The 27,640-nt window shown below is 42.9% G+C and overlaps 1 protein-coding gene across 1 annotated transcript in view; it reads right to left on the reverse strand.

Moving 5' to 3' along the window:
- Positions 1–27,640, reverse strand: part of LOC146822222 (uncharacterized) — a 563,188-nt gene that overhangs the window by 168,469 nt on the left and 367,079 nt on the right. Inside the window, exon 17 of the mRNA XM_085609987.1 lies at positions 1,655–1,801. Within this exon, the coding sequence (XP_085466113.1) occupies positions 1,655–1,801 (147 nt within the window). The remainder of the gene's footprint in view (positions 1–1,654; positions 1,802–27,640) is intronic.

The following is a 27,640-nucleotide window of genomic DNA, read 5'->3' on the forward strand; positions in this document are numbered from 1 at the left end:
ATGGCATTGTGGCAATTCTCTTGTGGCCTGCAAGCTTGGAGGCTGCTTTTATGACGGTGTGAGCTGCCATGTCAAAGCCTAAAGTCATATAGATGACTAATTTGAAATACTGAGTTATAATATGCTGACAGCATTTTTTTCTAAAATTGTCCTTGAGGAAGCATCCCTTTCCAGTCCAATGCTACTGGCAGACACTGCATTTGATGCCCACCTCCGCATCGACTGCTGAGCTTGAAGTTGGGGAGGGAGGGGACACTGCAACTGACTTCTTTATAACATATTCATACATACAGAACACCAGGCAAACCAGGGGCCAGGACCCAAATCCTATCACCGCTTGCTGTGAGATCACTCTCATCCCTACAACACTAACAGCGGAATGAGTTGGCATATGCACTTCATTCTGTTCTATGGCTTTGTCTGATATACTCCTGACTTTGAGTCCTATGTCACTATTGTGGAAAGTAGTGGATAGGAAGAAGACTCAATGTGGTGAAGAACGACACACCTGCAAGTAGTTTCTCGTAAGCAGAAGAAAGGGTCATCTTTAAGATGGCATCTGATGGGGTGGTACTAAAAAAAAAAAAAGTCCAATATACAGGCATGCAATCTAGACTCTACATTGAATCTGGTATAAGCAAAAAAAGACTATGTAGTATTCAAGAATCAAGGAATAAACCACTACCTAAGTTCTGAATACAAGGTATGCAAACCGCTTTGGATTTGGAAGGCAGGTGATCATTCAAAAGAAGGTTATATCAACACTAATTTCTAAAGAGAACTGGTTTTCTATGACCTCATAACAGTTCTCTAAAGTAATTTAGAGGGAGCACAGAAGGTGGTGTAACGGGCCACTGCCTAGAGGAATTGGACACAGCAGACGCAAGGGCACAGTTGGAGAATGATGTACTTTTACTGCGAATTCAAAGGCCAAAGCCTTGAGTGTAAGTTGCATGATGTAGGAGTTTTTGTGTCCAGAATGGGGAATAATCCTGCAGACCTGGGATTATGTGGTCCAAACCCACAAAGCATTATAACAGGAGGGTGGACAGTTGTCTATGATGGTTATCCATGTTTTCTCGAAATTATGTGGTGTTTCTGTGATGGGTGGAAGATTGATTTTGCTTCAGGAGATGTGTTTGTATTTCAGGTTCGAGTAGAAGAAGAAAATATGGAAAAATTGTCCGATCAGACTTGTGGCTGGACCAATGTGTTTCTGATGTCAAGGTTGTGTGTCAATCCCCCATACATGTCAAGATGTGCATTAGTTTCCTTAGTTTGTGGTTGAAGTCAGCGTCTTGTAAGGTCCATAACTGGTTTCAGATCAAACCCCGGAACAAACTCCTATTTGTTCAGGGCTTGAAATTCTGAGTTGGGTGGTATTCAACACAACCGGTAATTTCTGGTCATTACATATCTCATGCGTTTTTAAACCCTCACAGGTACAACCTGCTGAAATTGAACAGGGAGAAAGTGCATCATATGTACTGTACCACTTGGATTTTGCTGCATTGGGTGTACAATAGCTGCACCATGAATCAAACGGCGAGACCAGGGCGTGCAATCACAGCATCATTGATCAAAAAGGGAGGCAAGATATAGAACAGATCTACAGCAAAATTATGGATGAGACCAGAATTAGAAGTATAGTTACCTCTGACAGGATTCATGCATGTGTACCCGCCATGGTAGTAGCAGCACTTCTGTTCCCCTGGGCATTCTCTGTCGTTCATGCACAAATCCTCAAATTCGGGGAACATGTCCTGCTGTTGTCCTGGGCAGATTCCTGGCTTTCCTTGTGCTGATAAAAGAGGAACATTTGTTACAGTCACATATATAAATGGAAGGCAAATGTGCATTTGGCTCTGCTAAAGTGCTTGCTTGTTTTCTCTGACAAAAGCCCCTCCAGTTGTACTCTCATTCAGAAGATGGTGTTTCCTCTAACTCTGTCAACAGTCTTGCCCATGTCCTTTCCAGGAAGAAATGTATTTTTATGATGTTAAATAACCTTCAAGAGGTATGTAAATACCACCAAATGTGCACACTGTGGGGATTCCATTTCTTCTGGCATGGAAACCAAACCAGAAGTGCCATAATCCTGCTGTGACTCTAAACTTGCAAGACAATCAACTGGACTTGCCCCAATCATAAGTGCAGCTCCTGAAATAGGTTGAATAATATGTCTGTGAATTAGACTCCGATGTTTAAGAGGTTTGTTTCATATTATGTATAATTTTCTTCTGTATGACACTCTCATCTGCATGCGGTCTATGAAGAGGCTTGTGTCGGCAACTATTTCGATTTGTTATAAAGAGTGAGGAAGGCAACAGACACCACTGTGACATGCGCTTACTCACTTGCGTATCACTTGGCTACCATACGACACAATCAGTTACTGCCAGTTAGATGCCATAGCTACAAGAGGAGCTTTCTTAATGAGAGATCTTTCTATGGCTAGCCAAGACGGTTCGTATACTGGATTGCTAACGAACCAATTGGACCCCTGCTTGCATAGGTAAGCAATTTGATAATTCCTAAAGTTAGGCAAGCAGATTCCACCTTTGTTTGATTTAAGCTTCCTGAATCTTTTAGACATTTTAATCAGACTACATAAATCCAACACAGGACAGGTGAGATGGGGTCTTAAAAACCAAGTAACAGACCCCTTTCCAGGGTTGTGTTTTAGCTCCCAAACTTTTTATTCTTTTTATCAATGATATTATTACATTTTTAGACAGAGATGGGTGTGATGCACCGAAAATTGGCAAAAGGAGAGTGCCCACCCTCCTTTTTGCCAACGATACTTTACTGATCTCAAAACCACCGCAGGGATTGCAGCAGCTTTTAAATGATTTTATTACATTTTGCGATGGGCAAGGGCTGGTGTTAAATGAAACTAAAACCAAATATATGATTTTTAGAAAAGGAGTGGCAAACCCTACCAAAAACCTGAAATAGCTGGCAGTACTAACCTGGATCGAGTTGAAGGCTTTGATTATCTAGGCATTCGCCTGACACCAACAATAAACTGGACAGCACATATTGAAAAAGTTAAAATGCAACTCACACACCAAACTGCCAACCTTACTAAAATTCACTGGAAAACCCAGTCAAAACAACTTGCACCGGCTCTTGAGAGCTATAACATGAAAATCCTAGGTGGGGTACCATATGGAGCCGAGCTGTGGGGCAGTGGGAAGACAGATTGCTTGTCCACAATTGAGAATCGTTTTATCAGATGTTTGGTAGATTTACCTGCAAGCACTCCGCTGCTGCCATTATACCTGGATCTTGCACAAAGGCAGCTAGCACATAAGTTAAGCTACAAACTTCTCATGTTCTGGCATAGACTGTGGACTTCGGATGAACTTCTGTCTTATAGGGAGCCACTTCTTGATCTACTGAAGTCACCATTTATAACCTGCTTCAGATCACTTAGAGTGCTATTGTTGAAAAATGGAATGGAGAGCTTTTGGAATGACCCAGAGAGTCTGGCAGATTCTGGGAAGTGACATCATTGAACATCTTGGCTAAATCAGAGCGCCGATTCACCTCTGAACTTTTAAATTTCAAATCGACTCCCTGCTTCGAGCAAACTTTAGATGAAATTGTCCCTCCCTTGGCCCGAAAATTATTCTTCCAATTTCGATATAAGACATTACCTACAAAACCTTTTAGTAAAAACTGGCGAAAAGATGTCCCTAGCGAAGACCTTTGTTCGCCATGTTATAATACCCCAGAATCCATTGTTCACCTTTTATTTTTTTGCCCTAACTACAAACTCCTCAGGAAAAAATGGATATTACCACTTTGTAAGCTAGTTGGCAGGGGTCTCTATTTAGAAGTCCTAAGAATTTTGTGCACTGACACTCGTAGAGTAGTGGTCTTCAGCCTTTCTGGATTTTGGTATGTGTTATGGATAAAACGTTTGAAAGGCACTTTATGACACATTGCACATTTGTATCAATCTGATTTTAAATACAGTGTTAGAAAGACACCATGTATTCAGTTAACTACTCTAGGATCTACCCTATTTTTAACTTATGCGATCTTATCTTAACAGCTCTTGTCCAATGTATTTTTTTATGTACAATTCTCTTGTTTTATTGTATTCTGTGCTGTGCTCTTTTAAGATCCTTTATGATCGAAATAAAGATAAGATAATAGTGTAGGGTTAGATTAGATGCATTTCATTCATCAACACTCAATGCAGGGAAATTTGGTCTCTTATTTCCTGATCATCTGTATACTCATTCTTGAATTAATTGTTTAACTTATGCAGCATCATTTGAATTGGATGCACACATTTAGCTTTATGCTAATTCCTTTGTATTTCTATACTCTTGTGCTGAGATGTGTTTATTTTCAACTGTTTTTAGCTTTGTAATTAAACTGAACTAACCTTCCTTAACTGTCCTTTGGTAATTTAGTATCACAGATTGATGCAAGACTTGCTTTTACATAATGATTTCACCCTTTACACTTTCAAGCTGCTAAAAAGTTTCATCAGAGAGTGCCACTAGGAAAGTTTCAGAATAAAGAGAAGGGCCCCTTTCAAGGGGACACTTGCAGCTATTCTCAAAGAGCCTGAACTAAAAGTTCACTCTGGCTACATTGGAGCATAGGTTTTTAGGGAACTTAAGCTACTCAACCAAATGAGATGCTAAAATGTACTCATTTAGAGTGATCCAGTTGTTACCTAATTTAGTAAATATAGGGAGACATTTAGGGCCTTATTTAGAATTCGGCGGATTCGATTATTCTGTCACAAATGTGGGGGATGCCCCGTGTGCTATACTGCAAGTGCATGTCTACTTGTAATATGGGGGGTGAAATGCAGAATGGGCCTGATTCACAAAAGTAATCAGAGACAAAAGTCTAACGTTACGAGTCGTACATTTTATGCCTGCAGTCGGGCCGCAATCCCTGGCTCAAGCCGGACTCTCCGGCTCAAGCCGTACTCTCCAGCTCGGACTGGATGAAGTGTAATCAATGGGTCAGTACCAATTTTTTTAAAAAAAGAATATTCAGATCATGAGATAAATGGAGAAGGAGGTCATGAAAATCAGTTTGGGCAGGGAAAAGTGTGTGGCCAGAGACTACACCACATCCCTGAAAAGTTTGCTCCTTTACATCATGGTACATGCAGCCCATAATTTGCGCTCCCCTCAGTTTTGTAGTCTCACTACAGTCAACACTGACGGGAGCGCAAATTGTGTTCCGGGCCATTGATTACACTTCATGTAGCCTGAGCTGGACATTTCGGCGAGTACGGCTTGAGCCGGAGATTCCAGCCCGACTGTAGACGTAAAGATACGTCGCGTAAAGGACCTCTGTGAATACCAAAAGTTGTAAAGTTGAACTTTTGTCTCAGATTGCCTTTGTGAATCGGACCCATACATATATACATACATACATATACATATATGCAAACAAGAAGCAGAGAACTCTGGGTAGTTCTCAAGTTTAGGTTTACAGCAGCTCCTCTATAGAGCACTCTCAACACCAGCGACACCTCAAATGTCTGCTTTTCTATCAAAGTCTTTAAGCATAGGATTAGCGCAATGCTATCCACGCCGAGATAAAAATGGACAAAGTATTTTGCCATTTCTACAGCAAAGTCTTTAAGCATAGGACTAGCACAGTGCTGTCCTTGCCAAGCTGTAAAATGACAAAAGCTTTTATACAATTTTTAAATTTTAATAACACGAAATTGTGTAGGTGCTAAAACACATCCCTGTTGGATGGGTTGTATTAATTAGTTGAGACAATTTGCCATCACTGCCATCACTGCCCCATCTTACTTGTGCAATATTCCCCTCATTGAGATGGATTACAAAGTGCAGCAGACCTACTGGCATCCCTGTTTCCATCAGAGCTGTCCACAATTTCGCCCTTGGAATTAAATTGAATGCCAAATTAAGATCCATGAACCCCACACATAGATTTCCTTTACCAGTTAAAACCTATTTCCATAAAATCAATACAAACCAAAACACCTGCTCGTGTGAACCCTAAAACCTGCCAGCAGGTGGGATAAAAATCTGTTCTTCCTCCATCCATGCTTATATTTTAGTTAGTAGCTGCTTAAAAAAGATTTATTGTGCTGTGCCTATTAGACTGATGGGCCAGTAATTAGCTGGATCCCCCGTGTCTCCTTTCTTTTTTTCACAACAAATTTTATTGCATTTTTGTGACCATACAGCCCACTGTGCTACGCATGCATCGACCTCATTTCGTGAGTAATATTGCATCATATTCATATTAAAGAAACTGTACCAATGTAACCCCTGCACTTTTGCTCATCTATGTCTATTTGGAATGTTTTTAGGTAATATCTAGGTTTCACAAAAAATATTTCATGAGCTATGTCGTATTACTACGTCATATGCCTGGATTTCAGGATCTATGGTGTTTGCCATTGACATCTGTTCGTCTAGGACAATACCACGCGAGTCAGCCCTCTGCTGCCATATTTTCGTATGCTTCTGAGGGCACCCACGAACTCAACAGACAGGTATTGCTAGTTCCATGCAAAAATCCATCCCTTTCTTCCATGCCCCTACTGCAGGGGCGTTGTTGAACTTCCAAAGCCTAGCGTTGTCTCGTTTGGCAAGAGTTAGGCCCAGCCATAGGAGATGTTGCTTATATTTATTACCGCCGATCTCATTGGCAATATGAAGGAGTATTAATCTCGGGATTTAGGGAGCTCCCATCCCAGCACTTCTGCCAGGCATTTGATCACCCCGACCAGAATCTATCCATGGCTGTGCATGTCCACATGGTATGTATAAAGGTGCAGTTGACATTCCGACATCTTAAGCATATGGGGAATCTATCATTCCCGCTCTCCATAACCTATAAAGTGTGTAATAGGCCCTATGTTGGTATTTAGGTTGTATCATGCGTAAACGTGATGAGGTGGCTGCCCCCCAAGGAGGGCCTCGGTCCAATCATCATTGTCGAGAGGGCCTATATCAGTCTGCCAGGAAGTCCTCAGGGTGTGCAGTGTGGTTTTGCTATGTGTGATAAGGGACTGATATATTTTTGAGATCTTATGATCACCTAAATCTCCCATTAAAAGTTTGCCCTCTAGGGGGTAAATATCTGGGGGTGACTCCATCATAGTGATGTGTGGCGTGATAGCATGGCTTAACTGTAGGTATCGATAGAACTGGGAGTGGGGCATTGAAATTAGTTAAGTGTAATGCCATGCATTACATCGCAATGGTAGAGATCCCCATTTGGTCCCACCCACAGAAACCCTGCAGGCCCACTAGGTGAAATAGCAATCTATTCCGCCACAGCAGTGTTCCGTGTGTGATGCATTCCCACCAACCCATCCGTCTAAGAGATTGCCGCCATGTAAGTGTCACCACTCTAATGGCAGGCGGTAGGGCGCTGGACGTCTGATCTACTGTGTAACTATGAGATGGGTGTAGGGTCATGTAACAGCCATCGTTCTACAGTGTAAGCCGGATCTTCACTGAATCCATACCACCAGTCATTCGCCACTTGTAGATGGGATGCTGCATGGTATGATTGGATGGCTGCGGCTGCAAATCCTCCACAGTATGTGGATTGAAAGTATGTGTGCAGGGCCACATGGGATGTCCCCCTTTCCCATGGGAACTGTCCTAGTATAGCATTAAGTTGGAGAAACCAAGATAGCGGAACCGGGTACGGATGCTTCTGCAAATGATAAAGAAGTCATGCGAGGGAGATCATCTTGAATATAGCAGATCTCCTGTAGAGAGACAATGGTAGTCCCATCCAGGTTCATATGTATTTCTGTACTTTCTCAGTCTTATTGCCTATATTACAATCCCACAATATCTTTTGCTCGTCAGAAAGAAAGACCCCTAAGTATTGCAGCCAGTCTGAGGCTAGGGTTTGATCGGTCGCCCATTTACTGTTCCCAAATATTCCATGTATTGGTCAAATGACCGATTTATATATATTTATATGGTGGCCTGATTTGCATTAATTTTTAAATTCTGGGTCTCAATTTATGTTGATCTGTTAGAAAAAATAAAACATTGTCTTCTTATAATTCAATCTAAAATTTCAGTGCTCCATTCGAAACCTCGAACTAGAGCATCTTTACGGACCCAGTTGGCCAGCGGTTCAATTGCTAATGAAAATAACAGGGAAGAAAGGGGACACCCCTGTTGAGTACCTCGTCTGACTGTAAAGGGGGCTGGGGTACTGGCTACTCATACTGCTGCTGTCAGGTCCGTGTATAATAACTGAATATAAGCCATAAAGCGTGGACCAAAGTTCTGCCATTTTATTGATGTAAAGAGATATATCCAGCTGACCGAGTCGAAGGCCTTGTCTAAGTCTACCAATAACATGGCGGCTGGCCTGCCCAACCAATCCACCGCTGCAATTGCGTTATGGGCTCTTCCTATGTTATGGCGAGTGGAACGATAGGGCATAAAGCCCGTCTGATCTGGATGAGCCAGTTCCGACATATGTGATATTAATATATTGGCAAGAAACTTGGCCAGTAGTTTCACTTCTGTTTTCAAAAGGAATATAGGATGGTAGGGAGTGTGCTGCTCGGGAGGTATGCCTGGTTTGAGGAAGACAACTATTTCCACATGTCGCCAATCTGAAAGCGGGTCTGCTATCTCAACTGCTTCTTGAATGACATTGAGAAGTTGAGGTCCCAGTTGGAGCATAAAGGCTTTGTAAAATTCACTAGGGTATCTGTTTGTGCTGGGTGCCTTTCTTGTTCGTAGTTCCGACCTAACTGTTGCTAATTCTTCTAGCATGATGGGTGTATCCAGGGCCCTCTGTCTATTGTCTGAGACAGTCTTAGGTGGAATATTGTCGTGAAAGCTCTCGATCAGGGTGGGATCAATAACCTCAATGGGCGTATATAGAGCCGCATAGAAATCTGCAAAACTGTGCGCTATTTCAACCGGGTCTTTGAACACCACTCCCTGTGCATCGCGTATTGCTGGGAGATGGATTGAGTGTGTAGCATGTCCACAAAGGTGGTATAGGAGTTTTCCCGATTTGTCCCCCCATTGATGCATCCTGCTCTGAGATGCTAGCCAAGCACTTAGCGCCTCTTCCATCAATTTGCTTTGATACTGTTGTTGGGCAAGGCAGGGCTGTCTACGTGTCATATGAGCTCCATCTAACTATACCTGTCTTTCTAACATCATTATACTGTCTTCTAACTGTGAGAGCTTACTGTTGCAGTGTTTACATTCTGCAGCACAGTAACTATGTCTACCCCACGAATAGTAGGTTTTATATCTTCCCATAGTATTTCAGGGGATTAGACTGTCTCCATATTAAGGGTGAGGTAGTCTGTTAGTGCCTTATGGATCTGTCATCTGTAGCCCTGATGTTGTAGTTGCCATGTAGAGAGTCTCCACCGGAAAGCTGTATCATGATAGGAGAGTGATCTGACAAACCCCGGGGCAGCATAGTTGCGTGTAATATTCTGTGACAATCACGATCTGGGATGAAAATGTAATCTATCCTCAAAAAAGAATTGTGGGCAGAGGAGTAATATGTGTATCCGGATTCTTGTGGGTGATGTGCTCTCCAAGTGTCTACCCAGCCCGTCAAGTCAGTGAAGTATTTACGCCATGATCCCTTTGGGTTCTTTATAATGCCTGACACTAAATTCTGTTATGTTAATAAGATTTGAACATTTATATCTTGAACAAGTATAGTTAATAATTTGTTTGAGGCAGAGGCCTCAGCCCTGGGAGCTTGTCTATTCCCTGTGCCGTTGGTCTTGGAAAGCCATGTCGATCGGAGCAATGTCTCCGTTTATCTTTCTGTTGGCTTTGCCTTCGGCAGGGCTCGCCTGATGAGGAGTCTGAGTCATGACGCAGCAGGGCATGGGGTTTAAGACATCTTATTCCGTCCGTCCAGTCAAAGTCCTCTTTTGGCTTATCAAAGAATACGGTGCGGAAGTTATACACCACTCGCAGTCTGGCTGGGAATTGAAGACAAGTATAATCTGGGCACACCATAATTCAGTGAGATTCAAATAGAAATTCTCCTTTCATCCCGGCCTGCTTAAGGATAAGATCATGGTCAAGGTAGTTTAAAATTAGTGCAATTATGGGCTGTAGTCTATCCCCGGGGGGTGGTCGCTGCCCTGTGTGCTCGTTCTATTACAAAGCATGAGGAGAGGGTATCCGCTGGGATCCATGATGTGAGCTATTCTGTCACAAATCAATCTGTGTCGCCAATTTCACAGTTCTCTGGAAAGCCCACAAAGAGATTATTTCTGGGGGCCCGTCCCTCTGTGGCTTCGACCTGCATTGCCAGTCCCTTTCTTAACTTTTCAAGGGAGGATACTTTGGCATAGAGCGTAGTAACCGTGTCTTCCACATTTGAGACTCTGGATTCTGCCTCTGTTATTCGATTAACCTCTCCCCGAAAGACCTGGTGCAATAATCTCACTTCAGAGCCAACTATGCTGATCTGAGCTTCCAACAGTGCTCTTGACTGAGGGAATCGCACTAGCAATGTCGCGTTATCTGGCGGGGTGTCTGAGCCTCCCTCTGCATCCACTCCTTGGGCCCCAGTGCCTGTATAACGGTTCATAGTGCTTTGCTGGGCAGAGTTTCCTGTTGGCTTGTCTTTGGTCATCTTTATGTTGCCTTTTTTATAGCACTCTGTGCAAAGTTTTTTCTGTACTCAGTCACCCAGTCCACCGCCACTCTCCTCTGAGGCAGCTCTGTTCACTATATTGCCCTTGTTCATTGCGGATAGTACATCTCTGGGACCAAGATCTTTGTCCACTGAGGCCGCAAGCAAGGCTGCCTGCCCACCACCAGGTGCTCTGCCAATACGTAATCAGGGCGGTCGGCCAGGAACCAGCTGCCACGTGTCTCTGTCGTGAATGGGTTTCTCCAGATCGCAGGTCTCTCGACCTCAAACTTGGCCACAGCCGCTACCCCAGATGTCATGCGGGCCGCGCATACCCCAAACACTTGTCCGTGCCGCTCCGCACTAAGGGCCTCCCGCTCCTCAACACCTCTGCGGCCTCTACCGCACAGTATACCAGCAGTGTTCTTTGGTGCTCCAATGACCTCCACGCGTCTGAGTCTGGCTGTCGGCTCCAGGAGTGCAGTCTGACAGGCCCTGTAAATGGCTTGGTCTCAGTGTTGCCACAGGTGAGTCCTGCGTATGTAGGCCAACGATATCTGTGCCTCCGATGTTTATTAGGATGTATATATCAGATATAGAGCAGTATCTGGCTCGGATTCGGAAGGATTATGTTTTGGGCTGGCGGAGCTGATCCAATGCGCGTCTGCCATGTTGGACCACTCAGCCATGCCCCCTTTGTCTCCTTTCTTATATATTGGGATAATTTCTGCCCCACCATATGTCTGGGATCTCTATTCCCCTTGCTATTGAAATTCTCTTTAGGATATTGCCAAGATGATTGGTTCTGAGCTGTAAAGTTCTCCTGGGATATGTCCAACCCTGGACCCTTTCCCTTTTTCAGGTCCAGCCTTGACAGCGCATGCGCTGTCTGCAAGACCTGCAGTCAAGAATCTACAGAAGGAAATTCTAACGGCTGCTTACCATTGGTTGACAACTGCGTCGGTCTTCTGTGGTGACTCCTCACTGGTTGTCATTCCAGATTTATCACTTCCGTTTTGTAATGAGGAGCATCGACTAATTACAGTTTCCTTATGCTCTAGCGCTGTAATTTTTCCTTCGAGGACTAGTTCGATAAAGCAGAAGCTTCCACACATAGCATGAACCTGTCCATCGCTTCCTTTCTCTGCACTGCTTCAGCTCTGTGGGGGATGCTGCCTTGTCCAACTCCCTCCCACCCCCAACGCTATTCCAAAGTCACACCAAATCATTTAATTTACATTTTCCCAGCGCGCCATGCAGCGCTTTAACTTTTGTAAAGGTGGCAAGCGCCTTGCTTTCTAGTCCGGCATGGAGAGTGTGCAGTGAACGCAGGCGTGCTGAACAGGGCTATCGTGCATGTGTAGTGAATGAAATGTATTGTCCTGGAGCACTTGAATATGCTACTGGGTGTGGAGGGGCGTCCCTGTGCTGCGGCCTGCCTACTGATTGCCTCTCACATAGCGGGTTGCATTATTGCTGTGGATATGCCCTCCCCGGTGCTGTCACAGTTCATTCGCACCCACACTTTCATTTGTTACACCTCCCCGCTACTATGCATTACCTCCAGGCACTTGTGGCCATAAAGCCTGCATTCTCAGTGCAAAAGCCTAGGCAATTGCAGTACGCAGGACTCCCCCTCATTCCCTTTGCCACTCCAACCTCTCGCTCCTCTCCCAGCAGCCCAGGTGCCAGCATTCTCACTGCCGTCTACCGGCCTCAAATGAGGCAGCTCCCCTGTAAGACAAGCATTGACAATGCAATAGGTCTTGCAGTTGCACAAGTTTAAGCTATTGGCATTGTAAATGACAATGCCTTTTATATATGCTCAAAAAACAAAAACAAAAACAAAAGGATTTGTTATTTGCAATTTCAATAGCTCAAACTCGCATAAATTCGAGACCTACTGCAAATGCTTGATCACACTCGCAATAGCTGCAAAGGTTTCCTCCATGGTGAATACGAATGCCAATTTAAAGCCCTTAGCTTGTGGAATCATCTTGTTATTGGTTTTGTTACCTTGCACGGAGTGCCATTTAGAAAAGTGCTGCTCCCAGATGTGAGACTGTATATGAAAGCTATCCTTGATAGTGGTGTGAGGTGCTCCTTTGGCAAGGAGATGCCAAAAGCACTTGCTATCCTTTAAGAGGGCCAGCCTGGCATCATCACGCCATCTTTCCTCCTCCAAGCTTTTCCTTGTATATGACTGGGCTTTATTTTATAATTGTCTTCCTTCAGTTACAGCTATTCTATCCCTATTTTCACAGCCTGAACTAGGTTAATTTGAGCAAGCTTACAATCTTCGTTTAACCATTCCTCTTCTTTTGTATCCCTGACTAAAGTAATCAAATCAGCAAGTATTAGAGTAGCACCTTGCTCGTTTTGTACTAAATACCCAACCACGTTGAGGGCGTATATAACTAAAGTGTACACCCGCAGTTGAGTTTTTCTATTCATTGGCACTTTGGGCCACTTTAGCTTCCTATCATCTTTAGGTGTTATAGTCAATACGCTCAGTGTGCCCTGAATATCATTGTTGATGTGATAGAGGGTGTTTTTTCATCCAAGAGCCAGGGCGTGATGACCGCCATATCATGCAATTGGGTCATAGATCTAGATACATTAATATTTAGTCTATTCTTCTTTTGGCATTTATTCTTTTATAGGTATATTTTGCTCACTTTCCAATTTTGTGCTCACGTTACATGCTCACAGCCCATTGGTTTTCTTAAAAGATGCTAGCTTCAAAGCGGCCTTTGCATTTTTTTTCCAGGGCTGCGTTAAAAAAGTTAGGTATGCCCCTCTCTCCCTCCTCAGCTAGCATTGAATCCTGTATGTACTCCATAAGTTCAAATGCTGTGTCCATGTCCCAAGCTATAACAAGATGATTCTTTGTTTTATCCCCTTCCATAAACAAAATCAAACAAATTTACCAGTGTTTCTGAGTCATGGTTCGAGTTCAATGGATGATTGTACACATCCCAAAGTGTCGATTTAATGAATTGATATCCAACCCCAAGATACCAGCAGAATGTATCGTCAGTCTTTTATACCTACAAGCAGTGGAGGTCTTGAACCATGTTAGAAGACCCCCTACTGGGCGACTCGCAGCCAACGGACTACCTTCAACGCTAAAGTTTGGATAACCCACCCTGAATAATTGGGTGAAGGCCCAGGTCTCTTGAAACACACATATGCTGATCTTATCTGTATCGTTTCCCCATTCGGGATCTATTATCTTGGATCTGACTCTTTCTAAGTTCCATAATATCATTCTAAATTTGATGTTGTCTTTGCCCTGATGTGGGCAGTATAATTGGTCTTCCTTTGGTTTCTCAACCCAGACCTCCATATTCCTGTTTGGGTCCAAACTACGGTTTGCCTGGATCCTAAATGGTGTACGTGGGATGTGCGAGAGCGGGGGACAAAACTCTCCTGTTGCTGTATCGCGATCATTCCCGAGTCAGTCCTTCTCATTAAGGTCATCTCCATTCTCACTGGCGTCCGGGAAACGTATGGTCCACTACTTTGTCCCTGACATGGCTGATCATTAATAAGGGTGGCATGGGGATCAGTAGACAGCAAGGTATGTTTAAAGTGCTTTTGATAGCCCTTTGTGGGGCAAGAGCGTAAATCTAAGTTCACAAGGCCCATTGCAAATCCCTCTCTGCTGAGATCTACAGCTATATAATCAAACTGTGTTCTGGAAAGAGCACAGTTTTACTTCCAATATATCATGTCTAATCAAGGAGCAGGTGTATTGAAAACTCCTCACCCAGTGAATATTTTTAAGGGATTGAGCATTTTCTTTTGAACCATTTTCTAATTTGGGAACATTGACCATATGTACCCATTTCAGGGAGTTCTTAATTAATTCAGCCAAGTTTTCCTTCCTTCCTAGTAGCCCATTTTCCCGGGTCTATTTTTGGTCATAAGAATTAAAAGACTGTGATGTCTTCCTATACCAGGTATAACTGTGTTAATGTACACACTGGGAATAGCTTTGATATTTGAGGGATGAGCTGTTGAGGGGCAAGGTTCACTGTTTCCCTAATTTCTTCCCCCTTTTCAATACGTTCTGGTGGTTTTTCATGCATGATTGCATTTTTTCTCCCGGACATGTACTCTCCTGAGACCCTGACCCCCTGTATGGGCACTTGTAGTAATGCTATTCATGTCCTCATTGGCTAGCAAGGTAACTAGCCTGCCCTTTCAATCACAGACCACAGTAGCACAACTGGTATCCGTAAGCTACCAATTTCACCCCTCATTTGTTTAACAAGATTTCTCAATTCAATTATTGAGTCACTGGAATCAGATATGCACAGTTTATTAACCATCAATTTATCCCGATTGGGTGTAATGTTGGTGTCTCGAGGCACACAGACCAATGGGGGGAAATCGGTTTGTGCAGCGAACTTGAAAGACAGTTAATTCCAAAGTCATTGTCGTTGTGTCCATCTGTATCGGTTAACACTTGGCTCTCCGCTTTATTAGCCGCAATGAACTGGATGAGACCAGTAGAAGCCTTGTTTGCTTCGCTAGGTTGGGTTTTTCTTGGGCATTGTACTTTATGTGTATCCAAGGTTCTAACCTTTTTTAATATTTCTGCTATTTTAGGACCATCGGTTGAACATAGGGTGACCAACTGTCTGTAAATTTCATGGACCGTCCGTTATTTTAGTATGATGTCTGTAAGGCATCCGTAATTCAGACGACTTTCAGACAGCAAGGTATGCTGTTTCCCTGCAAGAGGCCCTTATGAGTTTAAAAGTTTTCACTTTGGGGCTCTTGCGCTTATCTTTTAAACTGAAGAGGCTGCCCGCAGCAGGCCCGCCCAGACCTAGTGCAGACTGAGGACTGAGGCTGCCTGGAGCGGCCCCTCCCGGACCTCTCGCAGACTAAGCCTGCCCGCAGCAGGCCCGCCCGGACCTCTTGCTGACTGTGGAGTGAGGCTGCCTGCAGCGGCCCCTCCCGGACCTCGCGCAGACTAAGGCTGCCCGCAGCAGGCCCACCCCGACCTCTTGCGGACTGTGGACTGAGGCTGCCTGCAGCGGCCCCTCCCGGACCTCGCGCAGACTGCGGACTGAGGCTGCCCGCCCAGGCCTCTTGCTGACTTTGGACTGAGGCTGCCCGCAGGGGGCCCGCCCGGACCTCTTGCAGACTGAGGCTGCCTGCAGCGGCCCCTCCCGGACCTCGCGCGGACTGCGGACTGAGGCTGCCCGCAGCAGGCCCGCCCGGGCCTCTTGCTGACTGAGGCTGCCTGGAGCGGCCCCTCCCGGACCTCGCGCAGACTGCGGACTGAGGCTGCCCGCCCAGGCCTCTTGCTGACTTTGGACTGAGGCTGCCCGCAGCGGGCCCGCCCGGACCTCTTGCAGACTGAGGCTGCCTGCAGCGGCCCCTCCCGGACCTCACGCAGACTGTGGACTGAGGCTGCCCGCAGCAGGCCCGCCCGGGCCTCTTGCTGACTGAGGCTGCCTGGAGCGGCCCCTTCCGGACCTCGCGCAGACTGCGGAAGGAGGCTGCCCGCAGCAGGCCCACCCGGACCTCTTGCTGACTGCGGAGTGGCCCATTGTCATTCTGAGACTGCAGCTGATAAGCACGTATAGAATGACAATAGGCCCTATTTTAGTGACAGCTTGTGGTGTGCCTTCTCCTGCATCAGACTAGGGCAAGGTATTCTGCTTTTGTCTTGGCACCAGGCTTCAGAAAACAAAACTAAAATACCTGTGGGAGGCAGAGCAATCATGTGTGAAAAACCTCCATCTATAGGTCATTTACCACTTTGTCAATGTCAAGGCGGATACTCGTGAAGGGTAGGAGTGATAACCACTTTTAAAATAGTATTCAGTTCAGTTACTGATGTCCCTGAAAATATTATCTCTTGATAAATATAAGGTGCAAGGTAAAAGAATTCTGAGTAAAAACGAAAACCATCGGCTATTCAGCGAAGTGCTTCTTAATGTCATGGGACTGGAACAACGTTTTCACTGTACATTTAAAAGTGAGATTTAAGCATAGAAATAAAAAAATACTATTTAATGTTTATTGTTACATTAGCACAAATCTTGATTGCAGAAAGGGCCAGATGCAAAGCTGCGCGCATTCTGAAAAACTGTGACGATTTTCTCACCCTTTTTTAAACTTGTTTTGACCTGTACTTATTTTGGTTGTCTATTTACTTACTTATACATTATTATGCTCAGAAATGTCCTTCCTATTCTGCCTTTTGTCGCCAGGAAGCTCTTGGTTCAAGCCCTGATTCTTTCAAGGCTTGATTATGCCAATGCGCTTTACCTAGGGTCTCCAGCCATAACAATCAAAAAACTACAAACAGTTCAAAACTGTGCGGCTCGATTGTTGCTGCAGGTGCATAGGCAGGATTCGGCCAGAGCCCATATCAAATCCCTGCATTGGCTCCCGGTGGCGGAGAGAATCCAGTTTAAGTCCTTGTGCATTGTCCACAAGGTACTTTCTGCCAAGGCACCTCCGGCACTTAGAGATATTATTCTCCCTTATCGCCCTAATAGATCCCTCCGCTCCGAGAAAAAACATCTAGTCATAATCCCCAGAGTACTTCGAGCCCGAAGTGGGGGACGCCTCTTTTCCCACGTTGCGGCCAAGGGTTGGAATCAGCTCCCGGATCACATCAGACTGGAGACAAATCACCTCACCTTCCGCAAACAGCTTAAGACCTTGCTGTTTTCCGGAGCCGTCTGATTGTTTGATTGTTGGTGGCTTGTCTCTAGCGCTGGGAGGCCTCTGGTAGCCATGCGCTCTATAAGTACTATTCATTCATTCATTATTCATTCATTATGCGAACTTCTCTGATTTGTCTATAAAATGTATTTTTTGCCCCAAATCTTTCTCCTAAATTTTGACCTTCTGTCTTGAATTTTGACCTTCTGTCCTGAATTTTTACACTGACCGCCCTGAATTTGCACCCATGCCAGTTGATCACCCTAGTTGAACAGTCTGGTTTCTTCCCCCTGTTGAGAATGGTTTTGACTTCCTCTATGCGAGTATCATTCCAATCAATGACACAGTCCCCGCTGCTTGTTGGGCTGTTCTTTTACTCTTTCTACTTACTTGGGGGCTACTCTCTGCTTTCCTTTTTAGGTCTCGTTCCCGAGCCTGGCTCAGGCGAGACTTTTAGTAAGGGCTTCAGAAAATGCTACCATTGTGGCCTAGAGCTTGCGGGCGCGCGCTTACGAGCAGAGGCGCCATATGACTTTACTCTCTCGTCATGGGTCATCAGCTTTCAAGATACGAGAGCTTTCTTTCACATTCCTGAATCCAATAGCTTCCTTGTTTTTTAACCCCTTGTGTGCGCACAACGGCTCCCGGCCGTCGTGCATTACGGTGGGCGTGTGCGCACGACGGCCGGGAGCCGTCGTAATCGCGAACGCCGTTTATCTCTCCCGCACACAAGGGGTTAAGTGCTCAAGAAGCTTTCAGTGAGACTGAAAATATTGCAATAGATTATTGTGATCGTAGTAAGTCGTAATTTTTTTTTTATGTCAGCCTTATTAGTTAACCCATGCATGCCGATGAATTCAGTGGTCACGTTTCATGCATGCTGAATGTATTGTATAGTCCACAGTCCTACATCTATTTACTTCACAGCGTCTCTTGCACACATTGTGCACTGATTGGAGGAATGTTTTTTTCATAGGTGGTGATATCCTTGATAACCTTCTTACTTTGCATTTGGGGTTGACTCGGGAAGTTAAGGAATAAACTATTCTTGAGATCTCTTTATAACTTACAATCACACCTACTAATACAAATATCTAGAAAGAGGAACAGCATAGCTTTTAACTGCAGTCCCTGCTCCGCTTTTCTTCTCTAATCTCGGTGGAGTGATTTTATTTGTTAAGGGCACACTGCAAGTCGAGCAGTGTCTAGGCGCTTGCTTTTTGTGTGAATTTAGATCTTGGGATATTAACTGAAATGAGTGCATAATAATAATAAATAACATTTGTAAAGCGTGAACAATCACCCGTAAGGGTGTCTAGGCGCTGGGGGCCGTCGGGAAGATTAAGCAAGCTATTGCCCAGAGTCACATGGTGCTGGGTTCATCTGCCGCCAGCGTCGGGGATCGAACCCTGATCCCCAGATCCCTGAGTCAGCCGCCCTGGCCGCGGCGCCACACCTCTTCCCTGCATAGAGAAACTTGAACCATTGTTGCCCTCTGTTGCATCCTATTCTTCCCATTCTTTTTCGTTTTGGCCGTTAAGAACGGTAAATAAATTAAAAGTTTTAAAAAAGCATTCTTGCTAGTGCTAAAAAGAGAGCAGATGCATTTAACTTTACCACACAAACACTATTAGGACAATTTACACCTTGGTGTAAAAAACATGTATACAACCTCCCCAGTGCAAATAACGTTTGTGTTGGGCCCAGAGTTCATTTTTGCACTCAGGTAACACTTGGTGTGTTAACATGGGGAGTAAAGTATGCAAATGATTTGTTCTCACTTGGGTACTTTCTTACCCATTGTTCATGGGGTTGTACTCCCAGTTAACACCATCTGAAGGTTGTTGGTAATGGAGAATGCAAAATAAGAGGAAGCACGGATTGCGTTTAGCTAATGTATGAAAATGCTTTCATGGATGCAAATCCCACTTGTGCCAGTTTTGACACTGGTGCTCAGGCCTGAATAGCACTGTATATTTATGGGAAAGGCAATCGTCAACTTCACTTTAGCAACACCCTGCAGGATGGATATTTACTAAACACAGAGCAAATGCAGGATGGATATTTACTAAACACAGAGCAAATGTAGGATGGATATTTACTAAACACAGAGCAAATGCAGGATGGATATTTACTAAACACAGAGCTAAGTATAAGCTTTTTACTACAATATATCTTCAGTGGTGTCTCTTGAGCGGACACCACACCCACTCCCGGCCAGCAGACATGTTTCGCCTTCTAACCATACCCAGACCCCAGTGTGCCCACTGAAGTTTCAGATCCTCTGAGCAGCTCCAACTTCTTTTATGAATCGTCTAAGCACATCACCATTGAGGCATCGTCTTTCATCTGGATAATAAGCTCACAACACCCACAATACACACTTGAAACGCCATGCTAAGGACCAGCTGTCCCTTAGCCATGCCTTACACCTTGCCACAACTGCCACTGTATTGTAAATAAATGTAAACAAGCATTCGCATAGCCAATAGGTCTCGCTTTTGGGACCTTATCAGTAGTTTGTTATGCAGCACAATATCCTTGGTGCAACAACATCAACTGTTGCATGGCTAAGCACTTATAAGGTCCCAAAGGCGAGACCTATTGGCTATACCAATGCTTGTTCCCATATTCCTAGCGAATTGCCAATATCTAGGAAACCCGTAATAAAACAGTATAAAGCAGAAGGTAAGAAACAAACACTTGGAAATAGGGGCCACTAGCAGTGTGGTTCCGTGAATTCTGAACCTGTGTTTTAAATGTCATGATTCTGTTATGATTTTGGTAACAGCAAACCGTAAACAGTGAAGTTCAGCACATACGAGTGTTTGCGTCATGTTACATCAATGGATTCACTGTGTATTTGAAGGTTTTGTTCTGAACCCTTGGGTTCCATTTTGTGCATGGTAGCCATTTTGTGGTTGCCCTTTACATAGGCCCTGACTGTGGCTGAACAAGTATTGGGACACATACACTTTAGCTTGGGTTTGTTCTGACTCCTGCATGACCTGGCGAAAGCTGACTCTATTGCCTGAGGCCGACCTTGCCAAGCCAGTTCCTGCCCTTTAGCTGATCAAGATTAAGGATCAGAGCACAGGACATTGTAAATATTTATTACACACAAACATGCCTTATCCTATTCCTATCTGTTTCTGTTCTTGTTTTTATGGTCTATTTACGATGGGAAGGTGACCATTTTTATTATGGGTTTGTCCAGCTTGTCTAAAGAAGAATGTTGGTTTTGTCCGGTCTTTTTACCTTTGTCAACTGTAACCTTTATGAAACCCTGTAATTATAATGTGTTACCCATATCCTGCTAAAACCCCAAAGGCTACTCACCTGTTGCCTCTCTAGCTTTTTCATTTGGTTAGGAATGTGACTGGTACAACTCCCTTGCATGCCTAGGGCATAATAAATGGTATAAAAGGTCTGAGCTAAGACCATTCTGGAGACTGCCTCATTCAGTTGCTAAGGCTTCTGTGTGACGTAGTCTCACTCATTTGAGTTTTAATAAAGATGTCTTTTCATATTTCAGCTTCTTTGCCAAGTTCTTTGTTATATTACCCTGAGAATGAAAATTTCAAGTACTACAGATGGCGCCCATCGTTGGGCATCATCAGAAGTGGCTATCTGGAGGAGCGATCTTGTCAGGGGACAGAAATCTACTGGGGAGAACAGGACAGAAATCCACTAAGCAGGTACTCTGTGCACAGAGGTTCTGGGGGATTCTTTGTGTCTGCGGCCCAGTATATCTCTGATCTTTCTGACTTTGACTCTCCAAAAGATGTCACTCCTGACTGAGAACCTTTTTGGCGTAAGTATTTTTAAAAAAAAGAACTGTTAGGTCATTTAGAACTTGGCAGTTAGAATTTGGACAACTATTTGTTTGGTATAGCTTTGATAGGTTTGTATAGGTTTGTATACGCGAATTGCAATTTGTGTAGGCAGGTAATGAAGAGACTTTTTCTCTATCTGCTTTAGTTGAAATATAAGTGGGTCGCTCCCAGTCCTTAGTTCTTTGGTCCTTTGGTTCTTAGTTTTTGGTTCTTGGTTCTTAGTATTGGTCCTTAGTTTTATTTGAAGATTGCAATTTTCAAAAACCGAGGGTCTCGTACATTTGCGAGTGTATCGATAGAGATAGCCCCTTGAAGTTTGAAGCTCGGTTAGTGAGCGAAGATGCCTAATCGTAGCAAATTTGGTACTTGGTTTGGTTTTTGTTGCAACAGGGATTCCCGATTGGAGGATTCATGTCTGATACCTCCGATGGGAACTCCAACTTATGAGCTCTATTCTAAACACGGCGTGGGCCCCATCACGTTTAATAAAGTATGGGTCCGCTATTCTTGGAAATAAAGGTCTGTGAGGCTGTTTTTGGAACACTATTGAGAAAAGTTTTCTTTTCTCTTGTAAATATGACTTACAACTAGTATCTGCAAACGGTTCTGTGAGTAAATTGCGACGGCGCTATTTATGAAAAATGGCTAAAGCGTGCTGTATTGTGTGTCCTGAGTGTTTGACCCCTTTCTGTTTATGTCTGAAATGAGCTCAATGTGTGTTTGTGGGTCTTCTTGATGTTTTCAGTCTGTTAAGTAAAATGTTGGTTAATTAATATTAAGTAGAAACTTAGAAAAAATCCAGAAATGAACCATGTGATGTGCTAAAATAGCTATATGTTGCTCTTTAATTTATAGAATGAGCAATTGTGCACATATACAAAACTGCCGTTAAATGCTTAAAGGATAAAATTAGAAAACACATTCAATAGATATACATAACGCCCCAAAAACAAAATTATCTATTTTTGCCAAAAAAAAGAAAAATAAATTTACAGCATTTTCCTTAGATGCATTGTATTAGATGTTCACAGGCAAACTTTTCAGCTGCAGTATATTTGATAGGAATGTTCATTCAGCCAGCACTTTCCCAGTTAAACACGGGTGGAATTTTGCATAACCGTCCTTATAAATGAAAGTGGCGCAAAAATGTGACGCGTTTCAAGTTAGGCTTATGCGCTTGGGCTTGTGAGTTAATGTGTCCAAAAATGATAGGCAAGGGATGCAGATTGCTTTTATATGTGGAATTATCACAAAAAAAGAATAATTGTTTTTTTAAAAAAAAGAAAATTATTAATTATGGAAAAATTATTTAAAAAATAAGTGCCTTTCAAAAATCGTTTTTTAATATTTATAAAGCTTAATACCTATACTATGACCTCCTAACATTAAAATTTAATTTAAGTTATGTTGCACCGCTAAAATGACATTTGTATGTACAATTTTCCCTTGGCGCAGGAGCAAACAAGCTCATTTCTATAAAGTATAAGTTAATATTTTCAATGGCTGACTCACGGGTTGTGTAATAGACATTCTGGTAATGCATATTATGCAAGAAAATTGTAGGATATTCATTTTTTAATGCCTAAAATATCAAAGTCGGTTTGGGGCAAAAGGACTGTTTAAACTGCATTTTCTTTCATTCAGAGTAGCTTTTAAAGTGTCTCAGGCTTTAGTAAATGCATACATTTAGGTATAATACAAATTTGCAGGATTGTTCCAATTTGGGTTTTTTTTTTTTTTTTTTTTTTAATGGCCCAGTGAGATCCATTTAAGGTTGATGAAATAAGTACCATTGCAACAAGCATTTATTCTAAAAACTGGGATGTGTGTTATTAGGTTTTGTGAATTATTCACAGTAAATGTAGTTTAATAAACTGGGAGTAGAGATAATTTTTAGCACCTAAAAAGGAGAAAATATTTTTCAAAATAGAGTGAATTATTGCAGGTTAGGAGGAATTAGGCAGGCCTACTGTCTTTGACAGATTCAGAGTGGCAGAAGCTGGGAGCTGCAGAGGCTGGCTCAAGCCGCGCTGAGATGCTATCTTTTGTTTCCCTGTAAACAATGGAGAAGGCTGTCATGTTGACATTTGTGACCTTTTAAATTAGGGCCTTGTCTCTGTGGAATGCAGAATGACCTTTCTAAACGGGCCTCTAAAGGTGGGGTTTCTGGTTTCTCCATAAGAACATCAATACAATTAAAGAACTTAATTCCAAAGAGAAAATATAAAAAAAAGGGTTTCTTTGAAAGTCCCAACATCATGTTAAATGCTCTGCAGAACTGATACATTTGTGTCTCCGCTCAAAAAAAAAAAAAAAAAGAATAATGCCTGCTAGTTGCTTTTATTTGACAGAAAACAAAGTGTTGCATTAAGTCTTAGACAGAAAATAAAACGCAGCCCTTTTCTAAAATTTTGAAGGCTACATGCCTAAGTGAGAACGATTAGCCAATTAAGAATTATTTTTCACAGTGGAAATTGTAGGTGCCAAATTAATATGGAGTGTCAGTGTAACAATTTTTACTTTTAGAAAGGTAAAACTAAGGTGGCTTGATGTTGCAAGGTGACTGACAAGAGGGTAACAGTTAAGTAATGGAAATTTATTTTTGTGTATTTGGTCCTATCATGAATTGTTCTTGCTGGTCCTGTATGTTAGAAGAGAGACAGTAAAGTTATATTTGACAGCGGATTTCCATTGCCTGGTGATCTACTGTCAAAAGGAGGGTAAGGATTTTAAACCTGACAAATTAAATAGGCCCAAATATTGGGTTTTGGGCTGCAGGTTTACAGTGCATAAAGTACATGACATGGTGTTGTGTGTCACCGCTTATTCACATATGCTATTGTTTTGTCTATGCTTCTTGTGCTTGATATACAGCGAGTATATCTGATGGGTTGACATGTGCATTTTTTATTTGTGCATTTTTTTATTTCTTTCTATGTTTTGTTTTATGTTGTTGCTTTTATACTATTACAAGTTCCCCTGTGTTGTGAAGGGATGCGTATGACGATATGTATTGTTACATAACAGTTGGGTGGAGTTGGTATAATAATAAATTTCACAGATATGGTTTTCATACTGTGAGGAAGACAGGCAGCACTTTACCAGTGCATGTCTAAATTGGCTATAATGGTATTACAGAAAACAAAAGAGATCTATCAGGATCAAAGTGTGTCACCTGCAGTTAGTCACGTTACTGCCCCTTCCCTTAAAGGAACAGGCAGCCTTACATTTATGTATCCTTGATTGGACCTAAGGATGAAATTATAGATCTGTGACTCAAGGTGGCCTACTTTCTATATTACATTAGTTAATGATGTTCTGTTTCCTAAGTAGCATATGGCTTTTTTTTTTCCTTAAAAGAAAACCAGGTTTTCATTTTCCCTGAAGAAGGAACTGGAACATTAGCTAGGATTACCGTATATGGTGTAGTCGCCTGCGGTAGAGTTAAAATTTGTGTAACTTTGGCCTTTGTGTATCACCCGTACTCTTGGTGTTGTGTCACATGCCTGACTATCACCCAAATAATGTTTTTGTTCTTCCTATAGATTTTTTTCTTTTGTTACTTCTCCCCTGACCAATGCCGCATCATGCTTAGTTATTGGGGATTTTAGTTGTGTCCTAGTTCCATTTCCCTTTTCCATATTCCTTTCACCAGTCAGCCCATTTATCATTGTAGGTGTATTGTTCAGGTTCACACTTCCAGACTGCAGTGATGTACCGGGGACCCCCATGTTATGTAATTCCCTTTTGTATGACCAGACTGGTTTGCAAGAATTTTCCTTAGGCCTACTTCAATGTTTTCCAGCCTGACTGTCAGGGTAGTGATATATATATATATATATATATATATATATATATATATATATATATATATATATATATATATATATATAAATTAAAATAGACATTGATAATTCGTCATGTTCAAAAAGGTAAACATAAGATATCTCCTATTGAGATGGAAAACTTGTCTTACTATAATATTGAGTCAGTTAACCAGTCTATCACTACCCTGACAGTCAGGCTGGAAAACATTGAAGTAGGCCTAAGGAAAATTTTAATTTGGCTTTCAGTTCCCTTCTGTTCCTGCTGCTTTAATTTTTGGTGGGATCAGATGTGTTCTAATCATGGAAATATCAGGACCCTCTAGTTCTTGTCTTTTGTTTGCACATTTGACTATTAGCCTGTGTATTGCATAGTGCACCTGATGTGAAAGTTTTCTACATGTCCCTGATAATCTGTATCATGTGATTTCTCTATTGAGATGTTCTAAGATAAGGAGGAACACCTAGACTTAATCATTGAGGAAAATATGTGTTTACCCCATTAGACAATGCCACTGTGTGAGGAAATCCATTCAGATAGAATTCTCATGTAGCTATAGATGGCAGAGAATAATGGAGAAAACCCAATTGAAGATGCTAGAGACCCTGTTTTGCCCCTCTGCCTTTGTCTTTATATTCTATGCCCATGGTGTATGGCTACTCCTTTGAAGATTGCAGACCACCTGCTTGCAGTCCCCTTGTTAAAAACCATGAACTGTTTTTGTACTAAATTGAAGGAAACTAACAACTGTGTCACATTTCCTACGTCACTAGATTCTGCGGGTATCAAGTCATAATAACCTGCAGAACATTGATTTAAGCCTAATTCCCATCAGTGACAGCTACAGATGAAAGACGGACGTCTTGGCCCTACAGTCTCAGCACCCAGAAAGTAGCAAAGCTGGACAGCGATCGCCAGCGCATGGTATCCTACTTGCTCCATCAGACGGCGTTGGACATCACAAAACCAAAAAGTTTCAGTGTAAAAGAGCTAAAGAGAAGGATTCCTGTTGTTGATGGCAGAGCTGGTTTGAGGTTTCATTTCTCTACCTGTCATGTGCTGGTAACCTCTGACAGTGTGCAATCCCTTGAGCCCCTTGGCCTGAGTTTTGGCCACATACCTCTTTTCCTTTGCTCCAGCGGAAAGGCAGTACACCTGAGGATCCAAGTTTGGAAAAAGGCACTATATTGTGGTGCCCATGAAAGAGCAGCTTGAGCGTCCTCTGACACTAAATAATGAGTGTTGGAGTCTGAAAGTGCTGCTGAGCTTGAGCTATTTCCCAATTAATAGTGCTTGGGTCTGCACGAGATGATTTGTGCCCTTGATCAATGAAGAACACATTGTTTGTAGTGTCTGCCACAGAGGAGAGACACTGGTGTATTGCCTTAAGACATTGAGACTTTCGAGTGAGCTGTGGGTGTTTGCCAGGAGGGCACTCCAACTAAGCAGTACTTTTCTCACGAAGAGGCCTGAATTGAGAGGCCCAGGGCGGAAGAAGACAACGGAAGCAGATTTGATGGACAATAGAAGCCTTCCAAAGAGGCTTATAACGGACTTTGGGCACAGTTGCAAATATAGACTGAGTGATTGCCTATGTAAGGGCAAAAGGAGGGTCTGTGGTTCCGTGAATTCTGAACCTGTGTTTTAAATGTCATGATTCTGTTATGATTATGGTAACAGCAAACCGTAAACAGTGAAGTTCAGCAAATACGAGTGTTTGCGTCATGTTACACCAATGGATTCACTGTGTATTTGAAGGTTTTGTTCTGAACCCTTGGGTTCCATTTTGTGGTTGCCCTTTACATAGGCCCTGACTGTGGCTGAACAAGTATTTGGGACACATTAACCTTAGCTTGGGTTTGTTCTGACTCCTGCATGACCTGGCGAAAGCTGACTCTATTGCCTGAGGCCGACCTTGCCAATCCAGTTCCTGCCCTTTAGCTGATCAAGATTAAGGATCAGAGCACAGGACATTCTAAATATTTATTACACACAAACATGCCTTATCCTATTCCTATCTGTTTCTAATCTTGTTTTTATGGTCTATTTACGATGGGGAGGTGACCATTTTTATTATGGGTTTGTCCAGCTTGTCTAAAGAAGAATGTTGGTTTTGTCCGGTCTTTATACCTTTGTCAACTGTAACCTTTATGAAACCCTGTAATTATAATGTTTTGCCCATATCCTGCTAAAACCCTAAAGGCTACTCACCTGTTGCCTCTCTAGCTTTTTCATTTGTTTAGGAATGTGACTGGTACAACTCCCTTGCATGCCTAGGGCATAATAAATGGTATAAAAGGTCTGAGCTAAGACCATTCTGGAGACTGCCTCATTCAGTTGCTAAGGCTTCTGTGTGACGTAGTCTCACTCATTTGAGTTTTAATAAAGATGTCTTTTCATATTTCAGCTTCTTTGCCAAGTTCTTTGTTATATTACCCTGAGAATGAAAATGTCAAGTACTACAGCAGCACGCTTAATTGTGGTTCCCTCGTAGATCCAATTCTGAGCACAGAAAGTGAAAAGTAGTCTTACAAAGACGACAGGAACCGGAGAAGGCAGGTACAGTTCCCTAAACAGGTCAATGAGCTTACCAGGGTTTGGTGGATGGCTGAAAATAATGATGCCAAGAGGGATGGCCCAGCCCAGCCTCTTCC

The sequence above is a fragment of the Triturus cristatus genome, chromosome 6, assembly GCF_964204655.1.
Source record: "Triturus cristatus chromosome 6, aTriCri1.1, whole genome shotgun sequence".
Taxonomy (NCBI): Eukaryota; Metazoa; Chordata; class Amphibia; order Caudata; family Salamandridae; genus Triturus; species Triturus cristatus.